This window comes from Rhagoletis pomonella, unplaced genomic scaffold (assembly GCF_013731165.1).
Source record: "Rhagoletis pomonella isolate Grant_MI unplaced genomic scaffold, Rhpom_1.0 Rhpom_scaffold_00004, whole genome shotgun sequence".
Taxonomy (NCBI): Eukaryota; Metazoa; Arthropoda; class Insecta; order Diptera; family Tephritidae; genus Rhagoletis; species Rhagoletis pomonella.
In genome coordinates this window covers 21,378,208-21,406,106 of record NW_023458558.1, presented here as the reverse complement: position 1 = coordinate 21,406,106, position 27,899 = coordinate 21,378,208, and the positions used below count along the sequence as shown (strand labels likewise).

The 27,899-nt window shown below is 35.2% G+C and overlaps 1 protein-coding gene across 1 annotated transcript in view; it reads left to right on the top strand.

The window, feature by feature from the left end:
- The window catches only part of LOC118738143 (transcription factor LBX1-like), a 145,008-nt gene extending 118,500 nt beyond the window's left edge, over positions 1–26,508 (top strand). Inside the window, exons 2-3 of the mRNA XM_036469065.1 lie at positions 25,971–26,072; positions 26,139–26,508. Of these exons, the coding sequence (XP_036324958.1) occupies positions 25,971–26,072; positions 26,139–26,508 (472 nt within the window). The remainder of the gene's footprint in view (positions 1–25,970; positions 26,073–26,138) is intronic.
- The last annotated feature ends 1,391 nt before the right edge of the window (positions 26,509–27,899 follow it).

The following is a 27,899-nucleotide window of genomic DNA, read 5'->3' as shown; positions in this document are numbered from 1 at the left end:
GTTACACATATACAAACATACATATGTGCATATGCATGTACATAAATGCATTAGCGTGTACCAGATTTTCTTTTTGTGAAATTCTTAAATATTTATGTAGTTATATGTACCCGAAGTTGAAGTTTTGGTTAAGAACTTGTACTGAAGTTGGTCATACCGTTACATTGCTTCGCACACGTGAAAAGTTTAACATGTCTGTCATTCTGCTAGAGTTCCATCGTTGTAAATTTACGTGTTTAGGTTTTCCAATCCACTAATGGATAGAAATTCAAGGAATTTTTTTAAATTTTTTTTTTGGCTCGTTTACTGCTGTTAATTCTTTTCGCATTTTTCTCAGAATTTATATCCTAATGTCTCTGTTATTCGTATGTTAACTATAATTTGAGTTGTTTTTTTTAGTAAAACCAGACTCTTTAGATGCTTGGTGGTGGCACTAAGCCTCACAGTGCTTCGCCGCCATACAGTGAACCGGCAAAATTAGGGGAGTTATCGCAGAAAAATGGAATTTGGTGTGCTCCTTCATCCTTCAGAATATGTAAATTAAGAAAAATTCGAAGTTTTGGCAAAATCGGTGCAAGGACATGACTACCTCCCATACTTTTTTAATTTTACAAGTTTAATTTTAGAAACAATTATAAACAGTATAAGTCGCAAATTGGTAGCTGTCTGTGAAATTATGTCTTTAAGCTATGAGCGAATTTCGTTCCGTTCGGTGCAAGGACATGACTACCTCTCATATATCCGTTTTCTCAAAAACTAGATTTTTGCTACATTTGTGAACAGAATGTACTATGTAAAAACTAATAATAACTTATAAATTTAATTTGTTATGAATTTTAGTTATTGAAAAAAATGAATAATTTAATATTTTTCTTAAAAAGGATCATAAATAAAAATGCTTCTAAATTTTCTCAATAAATAAGATAACTTATTTCAAATGTAATTTAAATATAATGAAATTTATAGTGCTGTCGTTTAAAATGTATATCTCAATTCCTTCAAATTTTAATTTTTTTTTTGTTTTTATAAACCTAAGTGATGATAGTTCCGGATCCGTATTTCTTGTATGGTGAAATTGTACATTGTTTATATTTTTATGACTGGCTTCTAAGGATGCTTCGCACAAACACAATGGAATAAGATAATAATAAATAATAAAAATCTTAAGATGTTTTTTAATTCCTTATTACCTATTGACAAGTTGCAGTGTTCCAAAACATCACAATCATTTAACTACTAAAACCTTAAGAACCGTACTTGGCATGTAATACAGCCATATTTAATTAAATATGAGTTCCTAGTAATATTTAGCGGCTCCTAAAATGCACTAACATTAACAGGGATTCCGCAGGATAAAGGCCTTAATATATGCCAAAATTATAAATTTCGTTTAGATTTTTTTGTTTTCTGACACAAGATTTTTATATATTAGTTAATATTTTTTTTATTTTTTTGTAAAATTAAAAAATTTAAATGTTTTAAAAAAATACTAAATTTCCATTTTTCGGCAGAAAATTCCTAGCTTTTATTTATGTATTTTAATTTTGCGTATGGAACAAGGCAATGTGAGACGCTCCTGCTCACCTTGCAAAGAGTCCAACCGTTGACAAATTCGGCTTTGGAATCTTACACAAAATGAACATGTGTTTTATGCTGAATTCATAAAAATTTGCAACAATTATTTTAAAAAGATCAATATTTAGATTATTATTATTATTAAGATCTCAATGAAGGATTATTTTCCCGAAAAAAGAACTGAACTATTTATCAGTAACTATTTATCAGACAGTGTCCAGATACGAATGCTATCATATTAAGCTATACTATGTATTTGTAAGGAATTTAATAAAATCTCCTAAGTTCACATTTGCTTATAAAAAGGATATTTATAGTATGAACATATTTTCAACGCTACAAATTTTACCGAATTAGGGTAAAAAATTTGGTTTGATCCATAAAAACTCAACTACATATATGATTATATAGAGGGGGCAGGCAACAAACTTTTTTCGTGAGGCATCGTAATACAAAAATACCTACATATCGCACGTTTAATAATATAGAAATGTAACTCAAAATTTACGTTTTTAGAGATTTCTTTATGCAATTAATAGGCTTGATAAGTAGAATATGTTCAGTCCAACAGATAACCAAACTTCCCAAATATGGCGAAGATATGTGTGTATATATATATATTAAAAATAACCAATAATCGAAAGGTGTTACTAGTAAGAAAAATAAAAATTATTGCAAAGAACTTTCTAATAAAACTAATAATTTAAATTTAATGCCTACCTTGTGTTCCGTTTATGTTCATCTCTAAGTGCTTACAGCTGAAGCGGCATTACTTATCCCTAAACATACATATTCCCTTCTTCGAAAAAAAAACAGGTGTTGCACGTAGATTTTTGCCTTCTGAAAGGGTTGGAAATGAAAAGATATGCACATATTTACGTATATATAGTATATATCTACAATTAGTATATACAATTCAAATAAAATTTAATAAGCGTATCCGAAAAATGTTTGGTAAATAAAAAATTTAAAAAACGAATTGCTCTTCTAAATTGCTTGGCTGTTTGTATGCACTTCAATTCACTGAAGCGTTTCAAGTATCATTTCGGTGCCTGTTTTGAGATAATTATAGTGTCGTTTGAGCAGGTGAAATTGATGAAAAAATGGGTAGCCATTACGTTAAATACAATGCAATGTGTTTAATCTTCCTTTCTCTCAAAAATAAATAAACGCTACCAAGGCTGTGGAGTTCTTAAATGTGCAGCGGATTCTTTATGCAAATAAAAAAGTGACTGTATGAATTTTTGTGAATTTTATATAAAGTGTGAAACTTTTTTTTATATGATTTTTATTATCTAAGAATGAACTATATTTTCATAAATAACACTACTCCACAAAAAAAAATGACCAAGAATGAAATAAAAAACTTTCCTAGCGTAGAATTTTATTCTGATTCCGAATATTATAATGGTGTCTCTGGGTCAGACTTAGTTTCTGAGATATCGGTGAAAATATGAAAAACAACATAGTTGCAACACATTACACAACATATGTATGTGAATTAGTGTTGCCAAATGTCCCGTATTTGCCGGGACGTCAGGTATTTTGCATTAAATTTGAAATGTTTCCTGTAGTTTCGACGATTTCATTATTCTTTTCAACCTGTAAACTTCTACTCAACATGGTCATGGTTTAACGCGGCTATTGCGAGTAGGTCATTAGAAAGCATTACCCGTGATTTTTTAGATTTTTGTATTGCGAATGGCGTTGCGAATTTTCTTCTTCTTTATTTATTTTTTATTGAAATGGGTCACCTTTGTTAATATAGGGTTCGTAAATGGGCTTTTAAAGCAAATCATTTATTTCTCATTTGCCCCGTTGAATTTTTGTAAATCCCGTATTTTTGGGACAAACTATGCATTTGCCCCGTATGGCTGGAAAAAAAAGGAACAGTCCAGCGCCTTCGTCTTGGTCTGCAGGCTGTATCGGAGATACAGCCGCTATATTTAAACGTAGAATACGTGGTATGGTTAAGAGCATATCCAAGTCAAAAACGAAATCACACACTAAGAATAGAAACAGATCCACATTAACTGCAATCAACATATGTACGTATGTATGTATTTACATATGTACACACGCTGCGATTAGGTTATAAATAGCGCGCCTCTGTTTATCAAAAGCCGCATTACATACGCATACATACTTTTTGTCTCCTTCCCACACTTCCAACATATGCACGTGTTTGCAAAATGATGACGAGGTGATTTTGTATGGAAAATCATTTATGCCCATATATTTGAATAAAATAAACATATATAGAAGATATCAACCAATACTTCCCATATACCAAACGAAAGGAAAACTCTTGAATTTTTGATTAAAGAAAACAAAAACAAAATCATTCGAGCGGTTTTCGAGCATTTTGGTAATGAAAAAAATTTGCAAATTTTTTCAACAATTTTTTGCCTTAGAATGCTCAATATTTGTTAAATTTATATAAAATTTGTACCCGATAATATTTCTACTGCTCCAAAGAACCTATATCCCGAAAATGAAAGTAATATATGCCAACAATAAGTTGCTAGAGTACTTTAAAGGCTCAAAATTGACCCCAAAATAAGGCAATGTTTACCGTTGTTTTTACGACAGAAACAGAATTGGTTATTTACAAAAATGAATCTGTCGACAGGTTTGGAATTTTATCTTTGAAACGCCACACTTTTCTTTGAAATCGCTTTATTAGTTCTCGTGCAATAAGCGTTTTTGTGAAGCTCTAAAAATTACAACTACAACATTTGAACATAGCCCCCATACCTTAAGGTAAGACGTATTCTACGTCAAAAAAATCTGGCAACACTAATGTGAATCGAAAAGTTTTATTTGTCATTCTATCGATTTTACATCTGAGAGAGATTTGTAAAGCAGACTCCAACAAATTTTTTTTTTCTTTATTGCTCATAAATCACAAGTGGTTTGGGGACTATAGAAAAAAACAAGCAGACAATTTAAGACAAAATTCGTTATTTTTTTAAAAAGTTTCAGATTCAACCGCCTTGAAATCAGAGAAAGTGTTCGGACAAAACAAAGTAACGGGTGGCAAGTAAATTTTTCCTAAAAATTAAGGAATTGTGCTTTCCTTAAACTGAGTCAAATCGTTTACTCATATTAGGCAGCCACGTCATTGGAGCCATTTCAAGGTAATATTTCCTTAGAATAATATACTTTTTTCCTAGCATCAAGGATTTTTTTTTTCCTGAGTGTATGAGTCACATTTGCCACATGTCGCTGTGCAGATATTTCTGCACACTTAACTCACTTTCTTTTTTTTTTGATTTTGACTTTCTTCCAGTGCACGAGCGATATGTAACCATGGCAAAATTATTGATTTAACCCAATTAAAAGATAATACTTTGAGAGCATGCGTGCATAAATACATATTGTATATATCGATGGTCCTCTGCAATAACGACACAGCTCAAAAATTTTATGTTTTTGAGTTATATAGCGGATTAGGTTGATAAATACCCACGTGTTGTCTGCCCTTCCACGGTGCAAAATCTATTTGATGTTACACTCAACCCTGTAAAGGTGCATGTTTTTTCAACTTGTCCTTGTCTAGCTCATGTATTTCATAATATCGGCGTTTTAAGCAACCATCTGAATTTCAGGTCCCCTGACAATTGCTATGTTTTCTTGGGTAATCATCGGGACCCGGATAAAAAATTTGCATGCAAATGCAACAACAACCATATGATCCTGATAGATACTTGGTTTGGTTTATGATCCGCTTTGTTTGTTTTGTTTCGCTGATAATTTGGCAGCACAGTTTGGTAGCACTGGCAAATGTATGCATACCCAAACAGATACATATGTATTCTGTCATTCTGCATTTCGTTTAAATGTACTTTTCCCCATTTAGTGAGCTCATTTTTATAATTTCGTTTTCCTCGTGATAGTATTATAAAATTAGTGCTGCCAACCCCAATAGGAATGATCGAGATCGTTTCCGTAAGAAATGATCGTGCTACTGAGGTGCATATTATTGCTAAATTAACGGAATTAATTAAACGGAAATTGAACGGAAAGACTTTAATTGGCTATACTGAAAACATGAAATTTTCAGTTGTATCGTTAATCTAGGGAATTTTATATTGCTCTCAATTATGTATCTACTTGTGTATGAACATACATACATATATCTAAGTAATACAACAATCGTACAAGTAAAATAGAAATACTGGACCGATTTTAATGATTTATACATATTTTAAGCAAATATATATGGAGAGAGTGCGCTGTATAAGACACGGACCGAGTGTGAACAGATAAGTAAATACATATATAAATTTAGTAAAATAGTGAACAGAAATACAAAGTAAACAGAAACAAACATAACTAAAGTTTTAAATACTTTCTCTATCAATAGCTTTTATATGGCGCAAAATGGCAGACGAAAACAGAAATATATACTATTTATCAATACTACAATTATTTTATGCATGTGCATATGTATGTACATAGTTTCTACCATCATCCCTGCTTCGAACATTCACGCCCATAGCGAAATAAATCGGTAGACTTGACACGCATATAAATTCATCAAGTTGAGGTCAAAGAATGGCGCAAAGGTGACAAGCGAATGCCAGCAGTGGAAAAGAGGGATTTGTGGAAGGCCTGCCATAGCAGTGTAACAACAAGTCAAATAAACTTAAATTCAGCAGACCGAGAATTGTAAACGTTTACGGTGGGTCAGATCTGCAAGCCAAGTCTCTATAAAGATACAAATATTTGTGTATTGCGTAAAGTGACTCAAACAGTTTTCACATGTTGATGTTTTTTTTTTAATATTCACAATGTTTTACAAGTTAAAATTGTTTTGTTATTTTTTTATTTATTTTATTGTTCATGCTTTAACAAAAATCATATAAATAAAAATTTCAAGATTTTTAAAAACTTCAGTAAAATTCAACAAATTTTGCATACAAATTTCGAACCTCTTAATTTGAATCTCTAGAATGCCTTAGAGTATATTTTATAGCCCATCAAATTTGAGTAGCATAAAGTGCCAGTGTCCAATGACTTAAAAATCGCTAATAAGTTTTTTTTTTGCTGACGGATTTGTGTTCTTTTTTTCATATTAACAAGAATTTCTTATGGAATAAAATGCGCAAGACCGTTCGCCAAAATAAATTTAAAAGAGTAAATTATAAATAAATAAATAAAAAAAAAAAAACGCAAAAGCCATCAGCAAAGCAATTTTTTAGCTGATAGCATAGTCAAAAATGTGCTAAAAGTTCAGATTAAAAGCTCGAATCAATATTTTTATAAAAAAATAACAATAAAATTTAATTTGAAAATCATTGTGAGTATTCAGTTGAAATTGTTTTCTGCTTTTAAAGCTATTAGAAAAAAATAATTAAAATATTTGAAAATGTATACATTTTGTGCCACTGTAAATTTAAGGAGGTAGTACACTACTGTAAATAGTACATATTTAGATGTACATATATACATTCCTAGGTACATAAATTGTCGGCGACAAATGACACAATAGAAGCGTTAATCCTTGGTGTTAAAATGACGCCATGCACAAAATGCCTTTCAGGGTGGCTTTATTATCCTTACGCATCACAACATTTAATACGGATAAATGATCAGACAATTACGTTTATGTTAACAAACGCAAAAGGGAAGCTGGGCATTGGCTTTTCATTCCGAATAAATGTTTTCCTTTTTTGTGTTTGTTATTTAGTACACAGATGTTTGTTGTAGCGAAACAGTACTGTCGTGATTTTGGATTAATAAAATAAAGGACAGAAACGAAATGTCGCCATTTTGGAATGATGGGCTACGTGCTTTTGCTTATTTTTATGCTTTTGTTTCAGTGCTGTCTCTATTCAACATCGGAGAAAAGTATTTGGTGGATAATTTAAGTCAGTTCGAGACATCGATCACTAGGGCGCCGTGGTTCCTCTGAAAGGAATCCGTAGGTCACTTACCTTTGTAACAGAGTTTCCCATTGGCCAGAAATTTCAAGCTCTTTATTTTTATTAATCTTAATTTACATATATCACATAAAACGCGTTATGGCGTAAAAAATGTTCTTGCAACTACTTATTCAGTGTCGGTATGAAATGAGCGAGGAATGTAGTCCCACTGATCGGTAGTGTCGGTGTGTTGGAGAGTGTTCTCAAAAAACAGGTGTGAGAGCCAAGAGGGGAAGATGAACATTCCCACCATAGACATAAATTTTATAAGATCTGCTCTAAACCTTAGGGCATTTAAGACGCTACCTTTATTTTAGGCAGAGTTCGGGTTAAATAGAGAGGTGTAGACTATAAAATCACGGAGCTCGAATTTAGTCGCAAGTTCCAACAAAAGAAACTAATAATTTGATAGCATTTCAAGCAACGACGAGATTTGATATTTTCAGATGGATTCAAAATGGATACATGAACGGGATCAGGCTTAAAGTTTTCAGATTACTGCCAAGTTTTTCACTCTGCGATCTATTAAAATTTGGTAAACGTGATGGACTTTTGTTTAGTCAAAACTTGCATTCATTCAAGGACCTCAACGCCAACTTTTAACACCGTGGAAGTCGAGGAATGCCGAAAGTTCCTACAAGGGGATATGAGAATGCTGGCGTGTGCGTGAAAAAACGGTATGCTACAATGCTTAGGGAAGCCCAGGTATGTTATTAAGTCTGATAGTTCTGTTCACACAAGTTGGGAATAAATCCAGTGTAGCTGTATTAGGAACAGCTAGACCAATTTTGAAAAAGCACCGTATCTCGATCGCTCTGGCCATCGGTCGATGAGTGGAACATAAAGCTTCTTAGAGGAATGCTGGTTTTCAACTACATACATACATAGTTTTCAGGTTCACCGCCGCCTACAGCAGCATTACAGAGTGGCAAAACAAGTTGAATAGTACGACTAGCGGTCATTGCACCTAGCGCTTCAAACCAAATCAGATATCCTGGATTAGTAGAACGCAGGGTGAAGTAGATTTTTATCTGAGTCAGCTCTTGAGAGCATATGGCTGTTTACGACATACCTGTTAAAATTCAAGCATGGACACCACCCAAATACTGAGGAAGTAGCGTGGATGAAGACGTTCGCCACGTATTCTTTGAGTGCTCTCGATTCAAACGGCAGATGAACCAATTGAAACTAGCCGTTAGTTGACTATATGATAAAGGTACTAGTGAATGAGCATCAACCAGCGCCTAGAGAGACAGCGGCGTATCACCGGTTTAACTAACCTGAAGCTTAGCCATGGACTGGAACCAAATTATGAAGTCTAGCCACCTAGGCAATGCAGCCTCGAAATTCCTGCACTTGAAGCGTAGGCGTGGAATGGTGCCAAGACCGTCGCAGCCGCCAAGGAAGGGCATCATATTTTTCTGATCATTTAACCCTAGAAGGCAATTCTTATTTTTTATACGCTAAGGCCCATATTCGTCGATTTGACGACGCCTATTTTGATTTGTTTTCCTCTTTTGTTGGGCTTCCGATTTAAAATAAATTCGGTTTTTTTTATGCGTTTTATTAAATGCTTTATTTCTTGTATGTATTAGTTTATTCTCATCAGTTTTAGTATACATTCTTTTAATTTGTGAATGAAATAAACCAATAAACTTTTTGTCAGTCAAGCTAGGTATTGGTCCTGCTTGAGATCACTGAGTAAAGTGACTAAAATCACTTTTTTCCATAAGTGTAATAAAACCTTAAAATAAATTAATAAAACTATAGAACATAATTAATTTCTATGGTAGAAATCGTTATTTTCGACGCATTTTTTTGAAAACTGTTACTTACTGTTTTTGAACCTACCCATATACATATGTATACTTTTATGATAACCAAGCGACAATTAGGTCGCAAGCGACATCAATGATTAAAAAAAAAAATTTCAAGAAATTAGAAATAGCTAAAAAACGGAGGTAATTTCTTCACATAGGGGAGCTCAGGGGTCTCTTCGACAACTCCCGAGATATCAACGTTAGATACGTCTTGAGAGTAACCTGTGCTCCCAAAAGCGTTAAGAAGCCACTCACCCAAGTATCTATTTTAATGTTGACAAATTCTCTGTTAGGAGTCCAAAACTAGACACAGAAAGATGTATGTGTGCTTGACATATATATTCGATTCCCCTATACCTTTGAAAAAGAGCACATTTATCGATTTGTATGTATGTACATATATACATATGTAGCGAGCATGTCTTCATATTGGCTGTCATTAAATGCATATACTTGTGTCGATTAGTGGTTTTCGACTGAAATGTGTTGACAGTAAATATTACGTATAATTTTAAATGTTTAACGGTACAATTGTAGAACGATAAACGTTCCAACAAAAAAATAAAATCCTTATAGTTTTTTGTTCGCCAAACCGCAAATTAAAATTAAGTATTCTTTCAATGCAAAATATGCAACACCGCAAAGTCTTATTCAATATAATATTGCATCAGTTACCTGCCAATCCAAATGTCACTTAATTGTCAAGCTTTCTTCGTGTCTTGTTTCATGTTGAGACATCGTTCTCGCCAATATTGTCATTACGGTTGCCAGTAAACGCAATGCCGACACCGACACCGACTCCACCGACTTCACCGACTGCCACTGACACCAACATCAACATCTTCTTCCACACCGTTGCTGCCGCCAACGGACACATGGTTGACAACTTCAAAGTGTTGCAAATGCACGACATGCGTGACAATTTAATGAGGATAAATATGAACGGCATTTATGCGATGCATTTTCTTAAAAGTGCAGCATACTTACAAATTTGTTTCTCACTTTTCATCGTCTTTTCTGCCGGTTGACAGTATTGTGGCGTTTGTAGACTTGACAAGGTATCTGCATACTTACATACATACATATGTATGTATTTATATACACACACATATTGTATATGTATGGAAAAAAAATTGCGTTTGTGGTTGGTTAAAATCAAGGCGTACATTTTAATCGAAACGATTTGCGCGCCCTGAACACTTGAACGCGGCAGACTAATTAAGCAGATTTTCAAAGTTTCGCCCCATCGAAAATGGCACGCAAACGTAAATATGCGTACACGCTTAAGCTGTTAGCTGTGCGCTACGTGGCAAACGTGTGGAACTTAACTTTTAAGTCATTTAAAAACTCAGCACTGTGAACTCTTTTTGAATGGAGTTCGATCCTCTTCGATTCTAGGAAGGAAAAGAGAAGTATCCGTGCTACTTGCCGACTCCACACATGTAAGCACATAATAGATCTTATGTTGGACTATTTTCATGAAAGCGGCCAAAACCTTTTCATCTTCTTTCTGCAACGTTCAAGATTCCGCTTCATATTAGTAAATGAACGGGCATGATGAGAGAGGACTGATGACAGAAAATGTGTCGATCCTATGGTGGTTATTTATCAGGTCTGAATTCACACGCCAATCAGTTCGTTGACAGTAAGCTTAAACCTTTCACAAAAAAACAAAACTCGATAAATCCTTATCCGCAATGTTTAACAGGCAGATCCCGCTGTAGTTGACGCAAATGGCAGGGGAGACTTAAGTTCCAGCCTCCAGGTAATTCATCTACGAAATCATAGTCGGACGGTGTGTCTCACTGTATCGCTTTCAGCTGTCTTACCATTCAAAATTTAGACATGGCGCCTTAGAGGCCACTTCTCATCCGGTTCTCAAAATCGTCTGTAAATTCGACGAAAAGGTGGTGTATGCGAATTTGTTCATCTAGCATATTTTCTACGATATGACCACTGTAAAATTCTAAGCAATGATGGACTTATTAGGCCTGAAGCTATAGTGGCAAAATCTAATCAGTTGGTTGATGAAGGGCTTCGGTTTTTCTTATAGCATCATCGATATAATCATCTGCTGTAATTGGGAAATAATGATTATTTTTTCATTTCAACTTAAAAAATCATGCTGAAAGAGAGTAAAGCAACAGACTCCTTGTTACTTGGACTATCTTTAGCGGCACTGATATTTATTTTTTAAGTTTTATTAAAATATTTAAAAAATAATCTTTATTTTTTCGAGTTGTATTTATGGCTTGGAAAATAACCGTCATCTGTGTTTCATTTATACCTTGGGAAATAATCGATATCTATTTTTTGAGTTAAATTTTTTCCTTAGAAAATCAAAGTGATATTTTTGTCATGCAAATGCTAAAGATAAAGATATAAAAGCAAAGATAAGGGTAGTAGTGGCAATGGTATTTGTAACGGCAGCTTAAATGTTAATGCTAATGGGATTAGTAATGGTATTGGTAATGATAATGGGTAATAGTAATGGTAGTAATGGTAATTGTAATTATAATGGCAATGGTAATGGTATTGGTTATAGTAATAGTAATCATAATTGTAATGGAAGTAGTCGTGTTCGTGTCTACCTTCGGATTCAACTTCCTATTCCTGCATTTGCTTTTGTTATCGTATTCGTTTTCTCATACGTCTTCGTAGTCTTATTACTGATTCAGAATTTGAGTTGCATTTGACAGATTCAATAACTTGCGGTGGATATATTTACCTTTATCTTTTGTGAAATTGCAGAACTTTCTATTTGAAGATTGAAGCACAAAGCTGTTGAACGTAGCGTACACAAAAGTCGCCTGAAATTGGCTACTCAAGATTCCTTGTGTTTTTGTTTCGCCAAGTCGTTTGCGTATACCTAAATACATACATACATACATACATACATACATACGTGTTTGTGTACAAATGCAAATGTGTCTTGCAAATTGCAAAGTGTTTATTTGTCGTTAATTGTGTTTACACCCTTAAAGTGCGCAAATTGATGTTTTCTTAATTCAACCAACTGCAAAGCAATTAAGCGCTTTCAAATTACTTATGATAATTTAAAAATTGTCTCAGGTAATTAATAAATTCACCATAAACGCGTAATTATATTGTACTTTAATCTTTTTTTGGTATATTTGTGCAAAAATTTGCTAGGCACCTTCGATGTTTTGCGAAGCGTATGAAGCAAAATACTTCCAAGAGAAAAACATATTTTCAGAATTTGATGAGTTTCATAGAAAAAAACATACTTATAATAGTACTAATGTATGTATGTATAAATATGTATATACCAGCATGCACAAATTACAATTTGGGTTTTACTCATAGTTATGTACATACATACGAGTAAAAATACACATGTATGCAGATCCTATGCGACTCCAAGCAAAATTGCCACTTCACGGCAGACAATTGAATGCAAATAAATTATGTAGGAAGATCAGTGGAAAAGCCGACCACATAATTCGCAATCTAATGTTTTATGCATTCCATTCTTTTGAATTTGCCATTTTGGATTGACTAAGGCAATTTAGAGTTACTGTTGTGGAACGCCAACGTCGGCAGCCAACTGCATAGATACATACATACATACATACATACATATATTTTTATGTACAAATGTCATTCGATTCCAAAGCCCCATACACGATTGCCCATAATCATGAGAAAATTCTCAGAAATTTGTCATAATTTGATATTAAGATTTTAAGCTTTTATTATACAAACGTCCCCGCGTAATCCGCCGCCGCAGTCACACTTCACTGCAAAATGCCGACCGCAGACCATAGAAAGCGGAGCCCACACTGAATTACCTACCCATCATCGAAGCAACGATGCGGTTTTTGGCAGCTTTTGTCGCACTCATGTGATGTCAGAATGGGGCGGTGCCGTTAAAGTGGAATTTATTTCCAGCCATGCGATGCGATCAGGAAACGGCGGATTCATTAGTAGCGCCGCCGACCAGTGTTGCCGTTGAGAATTTTCAGAAAGTTGCCAAAAAGGGGTAATTGACGAAAAAGAGGGTCGCCATACAATTTTTGCTTTTCTTTACTAATAAAAGAAAAAATCTGAGATCCAAACTCAAAATGAAATTTAAACGTATTATAAAGTCTTTTTCTTGTTAAAACGTTCCGCTGTTGAATTTAAAAAGATAATAGTGGGACAAGCTTTGCATAAAACAGGATTGCAAACATACATAGAAATCGAGAAGAGTTGCTTTTCCTATAAAAGTTTTAAGTAATGCATTTTCATGGCTCTCTTAACGTTTCCTAAAAAAATCTCTGAAATGGGGCAAAAGTCGCACATTATTTTGGAAAAGGGTAAAAAATCTAAATTTTCAAAACCCCTTTAGTCGCACAACGGCAACACTGCCGCCGACATCAATGCCACCACAACAACAACTAAAATGTTTGCGATGTCAACAACTGTGGCAACCTAATTAGCAAAATTTAAACGTTTCACATTAATATTTTCCGGATGTACAGGCGGCTATTGGCACTAAAAGTTGCGATTAACGCTTTTATACCCAGTGGATGTACATACATATATCCCCACTGGTGGTAAGAGAGGAAAAGGGAGGCCTCTTCTGCGACCAAGTGGAACTGGATTTGACTTCACTTCGCATTTCAAATTGGCATTAGTTTGCGTGCTTTATTGAACTCGGCCAAAATCATTCAGCCGGTTACAGCACCAAACAGGATGTGCACAGACATGAGTTTCCACGCACAACATAGAGCACCTCCATTTTGCAAAGACGCCTCCATATTAGTGCCCTACACTGGTACACAGACGGCTTTAAAACTCCCGAGTGCAAAGGACTCCACGGCCTTTGGGTAAGATATCTGCGCCAAGGGGAAGGTACAAGAGCATGTTTTAGACAGAAGTTTACGCCATCAGTCTGTGCGCGGAGATAACTCTGAGTTTCCTACTCACAATGAGAGAATTATTATCCTCAGATATCGTCTTCCGCTTTGAGTACTGCAATATCATCGCTGGTTTAAGGGCATATTGAAACTCCTCAACAATCTACCATATCATCCATCTACTATGAATTCCAGGCCACAAGAAAATGGAGGGTAACAAGATAACGGGCATGTTTCCGAAGGAAGCGGCTGCTAATTGGCCCTGAACCCTACCAAGCAATAGGTTCAAATGCGATAAAAGAAAAGCTTAGGAAACAAAAACGAGTAACGAGGATTATAGGCCTAATATAGGCTTGCTAAGAGTGCACTAACTCTCTGCTCCCTTAAGCCCTTCTGAACTAGTTGAAGGCGTTAGACCTGAAAGAGGTGTTTTGAAGGCAAGATTGCACTTGGGCCACAATCCACCTATAATTAATCTCTATCTATCTACGTGGTGCAGTTATTTCGGTTTAGGTGCATACGAAAATCACAAATAAATCAGGAATGCTTAAAAAAGAACCCAACTTTTTATAGATTGAAGTTGGATCCCTGAGCATCCAGACATTCCCTGATCAAGTGAGGAATGTAGGATTGCAGAAAACATAGCATATTAACATACATAGTAAGCGACTGCTACGACAAGCCTCGCTGCCAACTTTAGTGGGCCCTGGTCAACAGATGTAGGGATGAGGGTAAAACACATTTTTCGTAAGTGTGCGGCTCTTAAGAAGAATCGAATGATCATTGTAGGCGAGCTTGAGCACAATTTTCAGAAGCTTCTATCCAACAAAGAGTCCTCACTAGGGCTGGAAGTTCATCCAGATTTTTTGAATATGCGTATATATGAATATTAACCGAAATATTCGGATATTAACCAGATATCAGGATTTTTGAATTTAAAGATAACAATAAAATAACAGTTGTGTTCAAACACTAATTCGAATATCGGAATATCCGGATCATCAAAGGAATGGATATTAACCGGACATCGGGATAACAAAATAGAGCGAAATTAACCAGATGTCTAAAGTTTAGACGCATATACGATAATCCCAACGGTTATCCGGATACTCGAATATACGGACAGTCCCAGCCTTAGTCCTGACCCAATCTTCATTTCATACAACCCGTACTGGTACTTTTTAAGACATGCTCCGTGAAGTGTTCTGAGTGGTAAATTTTGGGCTTTGAGTTTATGGCCATCATTATAGCTTAAGTGCTAGAGCCCTTTTTGAGGTTAGTCTATTCCAGTGACTACCCAAAAAGGAAAATTAAAATAACAAAAACACAACACTGAAAGGCTTTTAGAGAGAAAAAGCCTCGAGAGCTTTGCACCCCAACTCAATCGACTAAAGAATAAATTCAATACAAATATTCCTTTAGCATCCAAGCTTTTAACAGGGTCGTGAGAATCAGTTCACGTCAGTGACTCTGTTCTAAAAGCATTACATTTTCATCTTGTAAAGGTAATACATATTTTGGAGTTTCTCCGCCAATTTGTGGTGTGCGTTCTGATGTTATAACACGCCGTCTAGGAACGTCAAATAGTTTTATGTGAAGCTTTTTCAAGACAGAAATTAATTGCGGAGGCTTATCATTGCCTGCTGAGGGGCGAACGCTTTTCTAATTCAGATATTGCATTCATTTGCTTCCATAGAAATTATGCCCGAGAAAATTTGTTGTTTGAAAGAAAATGCAATGCACCGTCAACAAAAAAAAAAAAATTATCAAAACTCAACGCTATTTTTCAAATCTTCATATTCAGAATTTTTCTAAAAATATTATTAACACATTCACTGCAGGTCATTACGGTAGCCCATCACTACTTTGTTGAAATTTTTTTTTTTAATTTGTATAGTATATTTGAATAGTATATAAATAAAAGGAAAACTGTAAATTCTTAGTATTAAAAGGGTGTGCTATTCAAATGACGAGGAGTGTATGTACTCGTATGTATGTATGTACATTTACAATCTGAAATAAAAGAGTGTAAAATAAGATCGTTCCAAGTATTAAAAGCCACTTATAAAATCGATAAATGTGCATGGGAAAGTACTCTCGTGAAATGCAATGGTAAAAAATTAAATAACTAGCATTTATGGGCAGTGGGTATAAAAGCTAAAATTTAACCGAATATACATATATGTATATATGTATATATATTTCTTTTAGTTGTAGTTTTATATGAAACTTCCTTACTTGCTTGCTTGTTGCTTTTACGTTTTATTTTAACTTTTCGGCGTTTTATCACCACTTCAACGTTGTTTCCCGGAAATTTTATAAAGCCCTACATACTCTAACTTGCTTGCGCAGCAAAATCATAAAAATTTAATAAATTCATATAACTCCATGCACGCTTTCAACAAAAATACGTTTTCAGGGCCATTTTTTATTTTGTTTCATTTTCGTTAACCACAAAGACAGTCAGCAATTTAATTTATTTAGCTTTAACAAGTTCAATTAAAGTCATCTTAAGTGAAACTTATACAATACTAGTTTATTAGTGGAAATATGCATATGTATAGTGTACATACGTATACATATGACAATGTATTATTTTGCGCTTGCATAGAGTCATAAACGCTCGGGTTTTTTTGGACAAATTGATGTTAATTGCACGAACAGGCCATAAACATCCTAAATGGCCGATACCGAAATTCAGTGTGATAAATTGGAAATCGGTTTCATATGCCCCAACAAGCTTTCAGTTAAATTATAGCTTTTACGCTAATTGAACGACTTGTGATCTCCTCCCCTCGCTTTAATTTATTTATGTATCTATACGATTTGATTATTGTATTGTTCGCACTTTTACTAAAAAAAAATGTTATACTCGTTTTTGAAAAATTTAGTTTAAATTGGTTTCCACTAGTCACTATAACGGCATTAAGAATATAGTGGCAATGTTTCAAACATTTAAAGGATGCTGTTCATGGGCGTTGCCAGGTACATACATGCACACATACACATATAGGCACAGGTATTTTTTTCAATTTCATACCTTAGAGATTTGTTTACACCAATTTTTAATGTCAAAATGAAGATGACAAAAGCCCGACAAAAGCTAACATTAACAAAAGTTTGAAAATTAAGGTTCTTAAATCCTAAGCGATGTTAATTAACTATAATGTCATACTATTCTTGATCTATCGCCTATCGTGATGATATATTTAGACGTAGTGCATTTACTAATGCCTTTTATGTAGGTAAGTATAGATGCATGTACGCATGTAAGTATATAACTGGCAAACACATGTACCTATGTACATACATACATATATACCTCATTTAGTGCAGCATCTACTATGGATTGTGAAATCGTGAACATGGCTGCTAATGATCTTCGCCTGCCACAGCCAGTGAGTGGTGATGCACAATAAATGCCAGTGATGTCCAACCGCTTGCCACTAATTCAAATTGCTCTTCAACGCCTAAAAAACGATGCTTTTGACATGCCACAAATGAAATGGCAACAACTTGTTTCATCTCCAGCAGTTAAGCAGTCAGTCAGTCAGCCAGCTAGCAATTCCTTTGATCTTCCACCGAGATCTCCACCTCAACAATGTCGGCGTTCCGTTGGTGACCAATCAAAGCGCGAGGCTTTCAAAGTTTTTTGTTTTACTTTTTCGTGCACCTTCTGCATTTTACCTACATATTTGCCTTACCTTCCTCGTTTTGTATTATTTTTAGTGGTGGTTGTGGTGGTGGTGGTGGTTGTGGTGGCGACTGTGGTGATATTGGTGGCGTAACCGCTTTTGGCTATGATTGTGCATTCATTTCGTGCTTTTTTATTTCATTTTTTACTTTTTTTTCATTTGTTGTTTTGGTCATTTTAATGGCTTGTGCCGTCCGCGCATATTCAACTAAATATACATAGGTACATATGTAAGACGCGGCTTGGCAGCTGTGCAACAAAAAACAATAACTTGTTCGCTTTTGTAGCTGGTTTTGTATTTGTATTTTTTGACTCTGCCAGCAATGGTGGTTGAGACCACCTTGTGTGGTTGGTATGCTGAGTGGATCGCGAGCCTTGGTAATCAAGAAGGAAGACAATTAGCAGGGCTATGTACATACATACATACATACACACAGATACAGATACGTTTGCCGGGTGAATATGTACGTACAATGAGGTGCCCATTTTAATAAATAAATAGATCTAAGTAATAGGTATCGTAGAATTGTTATGTTAATTTGCAACAATAGAAACAAAATTATAACTCTCTCGAAATACTACCAAATACTATATAATAATACTTGATCTTCGTAAATAATTTCAAATTAAGAGTTTCGAAACTTTGCAGGAACACCACTAATTCATATCGTAGCTTGGCGCGCAATAAGCCTAGAAAGAAATATTTTGGTTGACCTGTCTCAATGCTTGCCTAATTTACAAATTTAATGGTGAACAATTATAATAGAATCTCGTATGTATGTACATAGTAGGTTAAGGGCTGTTTACAGCTCTCAAGAAATACCAAAAATTTGTATAAAATGACGCACAAAATTTCTTAAATCAGTTTGCAGATCTCAAGAATAAAATGTTCGTATATTTATAGCCAGTTTCACGAAGGTTATATTGGAAGCTGACAAAAGAAAATGATTTTTCACTTCAATAGTTTTGGTGAAACCGAAGTTATTTCTTCAAGAAAATTTACAGCAAAAGCAAAGTACTTTTCAAGCAAAAGAAATGAGCTTAGAATCCAGCTCTCAAGAAAAATCACAAGAAATACTTTTCATTATTTCTGTTGCTTGAAAAAACACTTTGCCTTTACTATAAATTTTCCTGAAGAAATAAATATGCGAGCAATTTTTTTTCTTGAGAGCTGCAAACTGAGAAAATTATTAGGAGAAAATTTGTTTGTTCTCTCAGTTTTTCTTGAGAGCTGGAAACATATTTATCTATATATAAAGAAGTGCGAAAAATCAAAAATCTACGGAGTTTTTTTAGCCGTTTAAAACTTGCACTTTGTTAGACTAAAATTCTAAAATGGGCTACAGAACTGCATACTCGATTTTTTTTTAAAAATTGTGAATAAAAAGTTGAAAATGTTGATGAAAATTTTTATATTTTTTTTGACTTTATATAAGGTGTGTAACTTTAATTTAAGAATCATATTATAGAATGAACTATATTTTCATAAATAACTAATGTTCATGAAAATAATTGTGAATATTATATTAGAACAAGGTGTACACTTTCATTTGTCGCCTAGTGTATTTCTTGTGATTTTTCTTGAGAGCTGCAAATAGCCATTTAAGTTAGAAAATCATTCAAAAGTTCGAGTAAATGATTTTTTTTTGCTCTTTTGTGAAATTTTCGGACCACTTTATACGTGGTTTGCACTTGGCGTATTTCGAAACATTGTCACAAGTTAAGGCTATGATGCTGGATAAAAGTTTTGCCTCGAGATCCGTGAACGATTCGCTGGTTTAATTTTTGCTCATTTATTTAAGAGCAAATATGTATAAATATGTATAAAATCCACAGCAATTTTCAAGTGTAAACATGCATGTGTGACATACATACCTTTTGCCTCTTGCGCTTTGCTGGCAAAGTTATAAATGCCACGCAAAGCCATAAATGTTTATTTGGCAAGGCCTTTGTTCTTTTTAAGTGACTTTACAATAGTTTGGCGCTTGGAACCGAATTTAAAATTACATACTTTACCAGTGGTATCTCTCCTCTGCAAATTGATACTAGTTATTTATTCCTGCTGATGCATACAGGTCTAGCTGAACTTTATTAGGGATGTCGGAAAAATATCGATGCATCTAAAATTACCCACTCGATGTAAATTAGTCGATGTATCTCTAGTACATTGAACCGTCATTCCAGTTTTTCAATTGTACAAAAAAGAGAAGATGCAGTAATTCATTTTAAACTTTGTACAATTTTGCTATTAAGATATTTTGTTGTGAAAGATTATCTGAAAAATTCTATGCAAATCGATGCATCGAATCAAAGAAAAACATCGATGTATATTTGCCACTGACTTATTTTTTTGCCTTCCTTCTCGTACTCCCCTTTCTATATATTTTCATCTCTCCCAGCTCTAGATGCAATGCAATTGTTTTTTATGATTCGCTGAAGTTATACATAAAGTCGAACGCGGTTGTACCGGTGAGATAAATCTAATATAATTTCATAACGAGCGTGGCTTGTTCTCTGAGAAAAAGCAGTGATCAGTGTTGCCACTGCCTTATGGTCTGATTATGCATACTTCGCATAACTTCGCACAACTTCGCATAAACTTCAAACTGTAATTTCGTATGTACTTTGTATGTATTCCATTACCCAGAAATTAGCAGAACTTTTAAAAACTTAGCGATCTGTTGAGTTTAGATTTTGCTTCACATTTTCTTAAGTTACATTTGTTAGTGCACTGGTACAAATGGTTGTGCGCCTTTAAAGTATCCATAATAAATCGAAAACTGTATCCAACTGTATCCGCCGAAAAGAGCGGGAATGTTTATGCAGTACATCTATGGAAGAGAAGCTCAGGCCCTTAATAATCTTATTACAAGTGGTCAGTATTTTCCCATTCTTAGTCACGGATTTGGGAAACAAGGGCCCGTAGTTATAGTAAAAATAAAGAAGACTCTAAAGCTAATTGCAGCTTTGAGACATAATTTCCAATGGGATATCTGTCAAAAAAGCTGCAACTAATTGGAAGTTTTAAGCTTTTAAGCAGTTATATATAGAAAAACAATATCATGACTAAAAATACTGAAGTTTAGTACAGTCAAGTTATAGTTGAAAATTAGTCATTGTCATGGTTGTCAGTTTCCTTTGAATGCTATGAGAAGTGTTGCTAGGGATGTCAAAGTTGATTTGCGGCACCCGGGAAATTGTGGAAACATCACAATTTTTTAAGGATAAATATCTCGATATTAAATATAAGGCGGCCACTGTGGTGTAGTGGTAAGCAGTGCGCGCTTCCAATCCGCAGCGCTTGGGTTCAAGCCCTGGTCAAAGCAACATCGCAAAAAAATTTAGAAAAAAAGGTTTTTCTTAACAGCTGTCGCCCCTCGGCAGGCAATGGCAAACCTCCGAGTGTATTTCTGCCATGAAAAACAGCTTCTCATAAAAATACAATCGCCGTTCGGAGTCGGCGTAAAACTGTAGGCCTCTCCACTTTGTGTGACAACATCAAGGCGCACGCCACAAATCGGAGGAGAAGCTCGGCCAAACACTAACATATATGTAGGCGCCAATCTATTATTATTATTATATTTGTGGATGTGTTCATTGTAGTCAAGTTCTCTACTCTAGTCAAATAAACCGAATTTTTCATACTGCACATCTCTGGAAGTGTTAATGGTTTAGTACGGGAACATATAGTAGTATAGAAATATACGAAATCAATCGCATACTCTTAGAGACCTCCTAAAAAAAAAAGAAATAAAGCCCGTGCGTGGGCAGCGAGTCTGTTGGCGCTCAACGCGCGTTTGCCGGCAACCACTATATGCGCATCGCATTGGAAGCTAAAAAACAGTAACAATTTACCTTTAATTTCCAATAATTCGCTTATCAGTTACTGGGAAAAATACCGTTTGATTTTGTGCGTATACTGCAGAAGGGAATTTAACGCAGAACTACACTGTATGCAAAAATAGAGAGCAATTAGTTTAAAATACGTTCCATTTTAGGCAAATGTATGCCTGTATACATAACTGGAATGTTTCAGTAAAATAAAGCCAGAGAAAATACTACTCACCGGCTTTATTTCCTTTTTTATGAAATAAATCAAGCGGGCGTTATTTCCTTTCCTTTGGAAAATAAAGCCCGCGGGCTTTATTGCCTTTTAGTGAAGGGCGTTGTTTCCCCTTCGAAATGGAAATATTTCTCTTTTCTGGGAAATAAAGCCCATGGGCCTTATTGCACTCCACCGATTCCACACCTATGAGATGTGCCACGCCCCCTTTTACAAACTCATTTATATACATATATCTTTCTATAAGCACCTACCATAGTTACCTGTGCATTTCAAATTTCGAGTTCATGTGACAATAATTCCGTAGTTAGAGCTGATTAAAAATTTTCACTATGGGAGTCCCAATTTTTTCCCCTATTAGAGGTCCAGGAATCATGGAAATATTTTATTCGATTCTGTCCATCCGTTTAGGCTACAACCTAGCACATACATACATACTTCCACAAATATATAGTAGATTTGCTTTGAAGCGCCATCTTGCTGTTCTTTAAATAAAAAATAGATATCAGAAATGAAATTTTCATATCCCAAAACTCCGGAGCACCAGTTTTATAAAAAAAAACATTCGTGATACTTTAGTAAATATTAATCTGATTATTGATATTATTAAAGATATTTTCTTTTAAAATTGCGCAGGCTCCAAATTGATTTTAGAGGTATGATCTAAAGGACTTTTTTTCTTAGAGATATACGAAATCAATCGCATACTTTTAAAGACAATTGGGATATTTAAGAAGGGGCGCGGCGTCTTCCAAAAGGTACTGAAACTATTACCTTTCTTTGGATGTATGTATATAAAATCGATTTTAACGAATTTTTTTGTGTGAGCAAGGTCTCTTTGTAGTTGCTCAGATTTCCAGTTTGATCTGCCAGGTGGCGATGGAGATGTGTTATTGTTAAAAATCTTAGTTATGATCTGATCTGGCTTGTATTCGAGATACTTTTGTATTGGTAATGACTGGTAAGGGCAATACTATTGCAAAAACAGCCGCCGGGTGACGCTGCGGTCGAGCTATTACTAAAAATGGTGAAGTGAGAAAAAGTGGCGTGAATGTCCGATTATATCGACGTGCTATACCACCGAGTATGCCGAGCTCCCGTGTGTTCCGATTGGCCCAATGAACGTGATTTGCGAGCTTCATTCAGATACACCAGGATTGAGTGGTCCAGGGGTCAATCTCAAATGAAAATTGCGCTCCTTGATAATAGCTTTAAGGTATTTCGACTGAAATAAGTCTGTGTATATTGGATTTCTGTAGAACAACGATACTCAGCAATTTTTAAATTGCCACCAACTATACGATACAGTTTCAAGGACAGATTCACCATCAAACTGGATCATTGTTGCTGCCAGGGAGTGAATGGGAAAAAGTTCTTCAAATTTATTTCGTTTTGCGATTAACCATGCTGCGACACGCCAGATCATTGGAGAATTTCAAGAACTTCTTCACGAACATACACTTTCGTTAGGTTATTAAAGACGACAATGGAAATATGCCTTCTGACAACCACCAAACCGTAATATTGCCAGATAAATGTATCACTGGAAATCGTGAACGTGAATTGTTGGTGAAAATGAATAAATAATTTTAACTAAATTTAAATAAAAAAAATTAGACCGGTTTGCATATCTGCAGGCCAGGCACTTTAATTGGACACCTCAGTTTTGAAAACCGACTTTTAGAAAACCGTGGTTTCACCAATTCTCCAGCCTATTGCCGAACAGTGTAGTAGCCTCAAAAAAAATTTACTTTACCCGCAAACAAATGTGTTTAGAGCGATAGATGCCATCTGATGAGCGCGTCAGCTGCAACGATTTAGCGAAGTAAATTTTTAAGTGATCGAAAAATTGAAATTCATCAAACAAATGGAGATATTAAGCGAAAAGCAATTAAGGGAGTCGCGACTTAATCGGAAAAAATTGCTTCCATATGCGCTCAAGAATTTCAGTTTCATGATGTTTTTTTTTTAATTTTTATTTGCGGTATTCGCTTAATTTCATATTAATTGCCTCGGAAAAGCGGAAAATCCTTTTACGCTATTAACAAAACACTAAAAAAATGAGCGCGACGAAGGAAGAAAATATCCTCGGAGATGTGAAGGGTTGCCACGCCTACGTCAAAAACATGGAACACTCCCAAATAACAAAATAAATAATTATGATATAAGAACAAAAACAAAAAACCAAAAAAAAAAAATACAAAAAAGCGTGACAAGACCAAACAAGCATTGTGCGAGTAATTGCGTAAAAGCCCAAGATGATGGCGGCGATAGAAGTCAAGCCAGAAAAAGGTACTAAAGGTACTAAATACATTATGTTCTTTGCACCGCTTCTCTGACAGATGTATGTACATACATACATATATAGCAAAAGGTACACTTTTAAAAGGTAAATACGCACATATGTTTGTGTGTGTATGTACTTAAATATATGTATATGTACATATGTATATACGTGAATAGATAAGCTACAGTGACCTCCCTGGTGTGATGCTATGGATGTTTCGAATGATCAGAATTTATGTGAAAACAAACATACAAATAAATACACATACATACATACATAGCAGTGTATATATAAATATATGCACATATATCGTCATGCACACATACATATGTATGTATGTAAGTGAAATGTGGCATGTGAAAGGCGTGGAAAAATGTGGCGAAATGCATTAATTTATTTTGTACAACAAAGAGAGATTAAGATAAAAAAAAATTAAATATTGTTATGGGTTTACAAGCCACATTTAGACCCACATAAATATTTACATACATACATACATGCCTACATAGTACAGTGTGTACCACTTTAACACACACACACACACACAACACGCCCAAAAAGGCGACCGCGTGCTCAATTGGCGTATTGTCTCGCCTTTCGGTTTTACTATTATTGTTTCCATTATTAATAATAATGGTTCCGAAACATATATACAATAACAAACAATAAAAAATATTAATGATTGACTTTTAATGGAAGCGAGAAAGGGGCTACATACATATAATAAAAAGAAGCAGCAATCAAAATCAACTGTCATTTGGCAACTCTATTAAGATGGAAACACTCCGTGGGTATGCACATTAGGGTGGTTCAAAATAAATAAAATCGGAATTTTGATGCCCCAAATTATATGGAAGCTTTGAAAATCTATATTTTTCGATCGGAAAACTCTGGTTCTATTCAGGAGATTCCAATAATAAATTTTGATTTCAAAGTATAAAAATGGAGCTTTTTTTTGGTATAGAACCATCTTAGGGGGGTGGGGGAGGGCATACAAATTCCGACTTCACTTTTTCACGTGCATTCGTGGACCACCCTAATGTACATATATACGTACGTCCACCAGGCCGAAAAAAAATACAAGAAACAGAGGGTGTCTGGCAGTACAAGGCAGCAAAGTAGTGACGGGTTAATTGAGTAAAGGGAACAAATTGCCGGAACACCCAGAATACAAATAAAATACAATTCAAACGGCCAATCAAGCGAACGATCGAACGAAGCGAAAGCAACAGCAAAAAAACAAAAAAACTATCCGCGAGCAAACGAAGCGGTGCGCCACTAAATTAAATCGCTGCTGCCAAACCCACCAGCTCGATGAGAGTCGTACGCATACATTCAGTTTGAAGCTTACCAGGCGTTTACATGAGACAATTTTTGCCAAGACAATAGCAATACATTCACATTTCCCGCATTGTCTTCGTCACTGTCTTTGATTTTTCGAAGACAGTGAATTGGACGGTAAATTGTAGAATTTGGTCACGTCTTGGTTAATTTGAGAAAAAAAGGCAAGACAAAATCGCAAAAAGTCGCAGAAATATGAAAAAGTTGTTTGCGTTTGGATATTTTAGTAAATAGTTTGAAATTCACGCCGAACGACACTAACGGCGCGACGGTTTCTGAAAAATGTAGATGTGTATTGTCTTTATAATTGTATGGACGCCCACTTTACACAACAATTTGACAACTAATACATATGTATTCTCAATTGTCTTGGCTCAAATTGTCTTATGTAAACGCAGCGCTATGTTTGTAGTATGTTGGCTTGTTTGTTTGCAGTCGCGAGGCGTCGATGAAGCAATTTACCTACTGCCACAATCCATACACGATGCAGCGCCGAATAAGTGAGGCATCCACCAAATATGTTTTTTGTTTTTCTTTATACCCATCTAAAATTGCTTCAAAATTAGTCAGCTTGTCCTGCAGTCTAAATTCGAGTTTCACCCAGAAAGCCACACACACAGCAGTCGTAGCAGGCCAAGCAGACCAATACCAACGCCAACGCCAACAGCAGTTGCAGTACCACTACTGCCACCGACACTAAAGTCAACGCCGCCGCGTTGTAGAACAATAATTGATGACGACGATTATAAACGAATTTCCTTTGACGCATATTGCTGGCCAAAAGCAAGTGTCGTTGGCAGCAGCAACAATGATGGCAATACAGAAGCAATTGGTATACCTATCCGAGTATACTACGTATTCAGTACGTCAGCCGTTGGAGAGGCGGCCCACAAAGTGAACTCAGGCAATTGGGAAAATTTCGCTTCATTAGCTTGAATCAATAAGCATTTTGGCCTTCTCGCGGAGCAGCAACTGCGAGGCTCATACTATGCACCTATTTATGTTTATGTGCGGCGGTTGCAATTAGCAGTGTTGGTGGTGGCGTGGTGACGTGGTGGCTATAACCAATAGCGCTTTAGCGACACATCAAACACATTTTCGATCATTAATGTGACGCAGCCGCCACCAACGATGTACTCATGCATACATATGTCTGGATGTACATATATACATGTCGTATATAATTTATATGCAACTACTGGTCCAAGAGCGAGAAGCTTCATAAACGGTGGCTAAACCAAGATTGACCATCCGCTCAATTCTAAATTATCCCGAAAGTTTTCTTTCAGCTGTTTTAGACTCTCTGGGAAAAGATGTCTGCCTGAAATTATGAGAAATTAGATTTCGAACTTACTGCCATCCCTAAATTGGCGCATCAAGCGCCAAGCAACTGTCAAAAATCCTTATGTCCACACAGTTCGTATGAAGCATCCCACAATAATGCGGCGCTAACGTCGAGCAAATGGAAATTTTATTTCTGACAGGGCGTTACGTGTTGAAGTTGGACGCCAAAGACGGAAAGAAAGGCAAAGGACAAGCAAGTGAGAAAGGGAACAGGAATAAAACGAGAGGAAATGAGAAAACGTACGCAACGCTTAGCGCTCTTATTTAGGAACGGCCGTTAGAAACAGCGTTTTCCAACATAAGATAAACAAAAAATTTTTTTTTGTGTTTTTACTTTTTTATTTATTTACCTTAATTTATTACATTTCATATATCTGTGTTCATATGGATTAGTAGCTTATGTCGAAATGCTGGCTTTAGTATAATGCGGTATTCGCAGCATACGATTAAGAATGAATCACTGGGGCCGAGCCGTTAAAGAACTTTTGGCAAATAAACGTACAAGAAATTGTTCCGATACTAGCAAGTCAATATTCTTGTTAAGTCTCATCAAAATATTCTTTGTCTTCAATTCGAAAAAGTATTTGTGAAGTGCAGCAAGAAAGTGTTATCAAAGTAAAATTTGTATTAGGATGTTTAAATAGAAACTAGTTTTAAACTAGCTTTCTATAGCTAACTACAAGTTATATATTTTATAGAAATTCCACAATAAAGCTACAAGTTGGTTATTTTTTTATCAGTTTGTAATTTTTAGAATTGGAGTTTTTAAAAATTCTGCTAACATTTTTCTCTTTGAGTTGCTTACGTGAGTCATTTTGCTATGTATTCTCATACTACTGATAATAGAAGCAATTTTTTCGATTTAAGTTGTTGAAAAGTAATGAATATCTAAATCCCGGGATCCCGGGATTGTGATAACGACGGGATCGGAAAAAGCTGAAAAATTAACATCCCTGGTATGCACGTACTTATGTGTACTATAT